The sequence below is a fragment of the Salvia splendens genome, chromosome 11, assembly GCF_004379255.2.
Source record: "Salvia splendens isolate huo1 chromosome 11, SspV2, whole genome shotgun sequence".
Taxonomy (NCBI): Eukaryota; Viridiplantae; Streptophyta; class Magnoliopsida; order Lamiales; family Lamiaceae; genus Salvia; species Salvia splendens.
Window position 1 is genome coordinate 9309268 of NC_056042.1, and position 1977 is coordinate 9311244.

Genomic DNA, 1977 nt, shown 5'->3' on the forward strand with positions numbered 1-1977 from the left:
TGATATCAACATTAATCCTTCATTGATACAACATAAATTACAGCATTATATCGATATAAAGTCCTCGAAAATCCATACTTAAAATGATATACACAAGGTGAGGAAGACTAACTATGGCTAGCTAGAAGAACAATCTCCCTTCCCAAACCAAAAAAGAAGTGCTTAATTATTTTATTAATGAAATTCAGAGAAAACTGAGCCGAGATTACCTGCAAAAGAAACCTGATTTCCAACCGAAAAATGGAATCTCTCACTGCTCAAAACATCCCAATTCCCAAGAAATCCTACCAAACCCGGATCCGAAGCTGCACACTGATAGTCAGAGCTCGAATTCCCCCAAAATTTCCCAATCATTCCCAGCTCCTCAGAAACCCTAATTTCGTTGATTGGGATACTAGGGTTTGGCGTGAAACAATCACCAGAGAAACGGAGGCGCTTATCCACCATTTTCTCTTGCGTCCGACGCCTCGCCCTCGCCTTCTCCCTCAGCGCCTTCGCGTCCGGAGCCACAGCGCTGGAGCTGATCTCCTCGATTCCGGAAAGGTCTTCGCATTCGGAGAGGAAGGACTCTCTCTTCGCGTGAGCGAGCTCCTTGATCGCCTCGCTCGACTGCGCGAAGAGCCACTCGATCGTTTTGCTGGCCTTGTCGTAGCCGAGAATATCCTGGAGATCAAAGAATTTCCGAGCCGCTTGAAGGGAGAGGCGCATTCTCCTATCCCTCACCCCCTGCGCCGTGCAAATCTTGCTGTGCCGGTCCTTCTTCCCGGCATGCCTCCGCGGCGGCGGAGCAGCGGCGGCGGCCGGAATCTGATCTTCGATTTTCGACTTCACGAGATTTTTGGGATCGATGGGGCGGAGGAAGATTTGGTTCAAGGGGGACTCTTGCTCGTCGAGGAAGGGCGAGGGGAAGTTGAAGAGGAGGTCGTTGTCGTTGTCGTCGTGTTTGGGGGTAAGGTTTTGATGGGAGGAGGATGTGAATGGTGAAGGAGGAGATGGTGATGGCCTTGTTATTGTGAGAAAGGATTCATCAAAAGGGTTGTTGCAGTTGGTTGAGGGAAACATTTTTTTTGAATAGGGCTTGTAAATGCAATAATTATTGTCTTTTTCGGATTTGGTGGGGAGGTTTTAAAGAAGTTATCTAATGCAAGGAGATGATGAAGAATGCAGTGGAGAGAGGAGTGAAGTAGGGGCTATTAACTGTTGAAAAATGCACATGTATTTGAGATGTGTGGGGTTGTATATATATAAAGATGTGTAGGGTTGTGTTAATTTAAAAATTGTGATGAGTATTACAAACTCAGGGTAGTGATAAAATGCAAACTCATATATTGTACAAACTAGGAATAGACGCAGATATGTTTTTCGATAAGGGCGTATTATAAATTTTTTCATTATATATATATATATATATATATATATATATATATATATATGCAAATTAGTAATCATGCAAAAAATCACAAACACAACAACTATAAAAAGCATAAATATTTTATACGTAAAACTAAACAAATGCATATATTAAAATATTATCATGCAACAACCATAGATGCGGATAAATAGGGCGTACTGAAAACAAATTAACACTATTAAACTCGAACGGTTCAAACTCAAAGTTGGGCAAAAAAAATTCGCTACTCCAAATATCCTAAACTCAAATAGAACAGACAAAACTTAATCATTTTATCACAAAATCCTATATATATTTAACAATACAAACTGTATTTTTTTTTCATAGTTTCAATTTCTCAATACAATGAATATTAAAAAAAATTGCATCATTGAACTAAAAAGAAAAGAATAATACAGTGAGAAAAACTTATCTTACCCATTAACAATTTAATACTGCCTTATTTTTTAATAATGGGAAATATTTTTAAATAATGGAGTATTTTCCGTGAAGAAAGTTGCTTTGCAAATAAATCCATAGAATTTGTTTAGTTAAGTTATGAATTTAAATTTACTTACGCAAATCAC

At 38.9% G+C, this 1977-nt stretch overlaps 1 protein-coding gene across 1 annotated transcript; it reads right to left on the minus strand.

Annotated features, from left to right (window-relative positions):
* On the minus strand, positions 1-1192 carry LOC121753711 (transcription factor TCP12-like). Its single transcript, XM_042148958.1, has one exon. The coding sequence runs from the start codon at positions 1060-1062 to the stop codon at positions 175-177; it is 888 nt and encodes a 295-aa protein (XP_042004892.1). The 5' UTR covers positions 1063-1192; the 3' UTR covers positions 1-174.
* Positions 1193-1977: the final 785 nt, after the last annotated feature.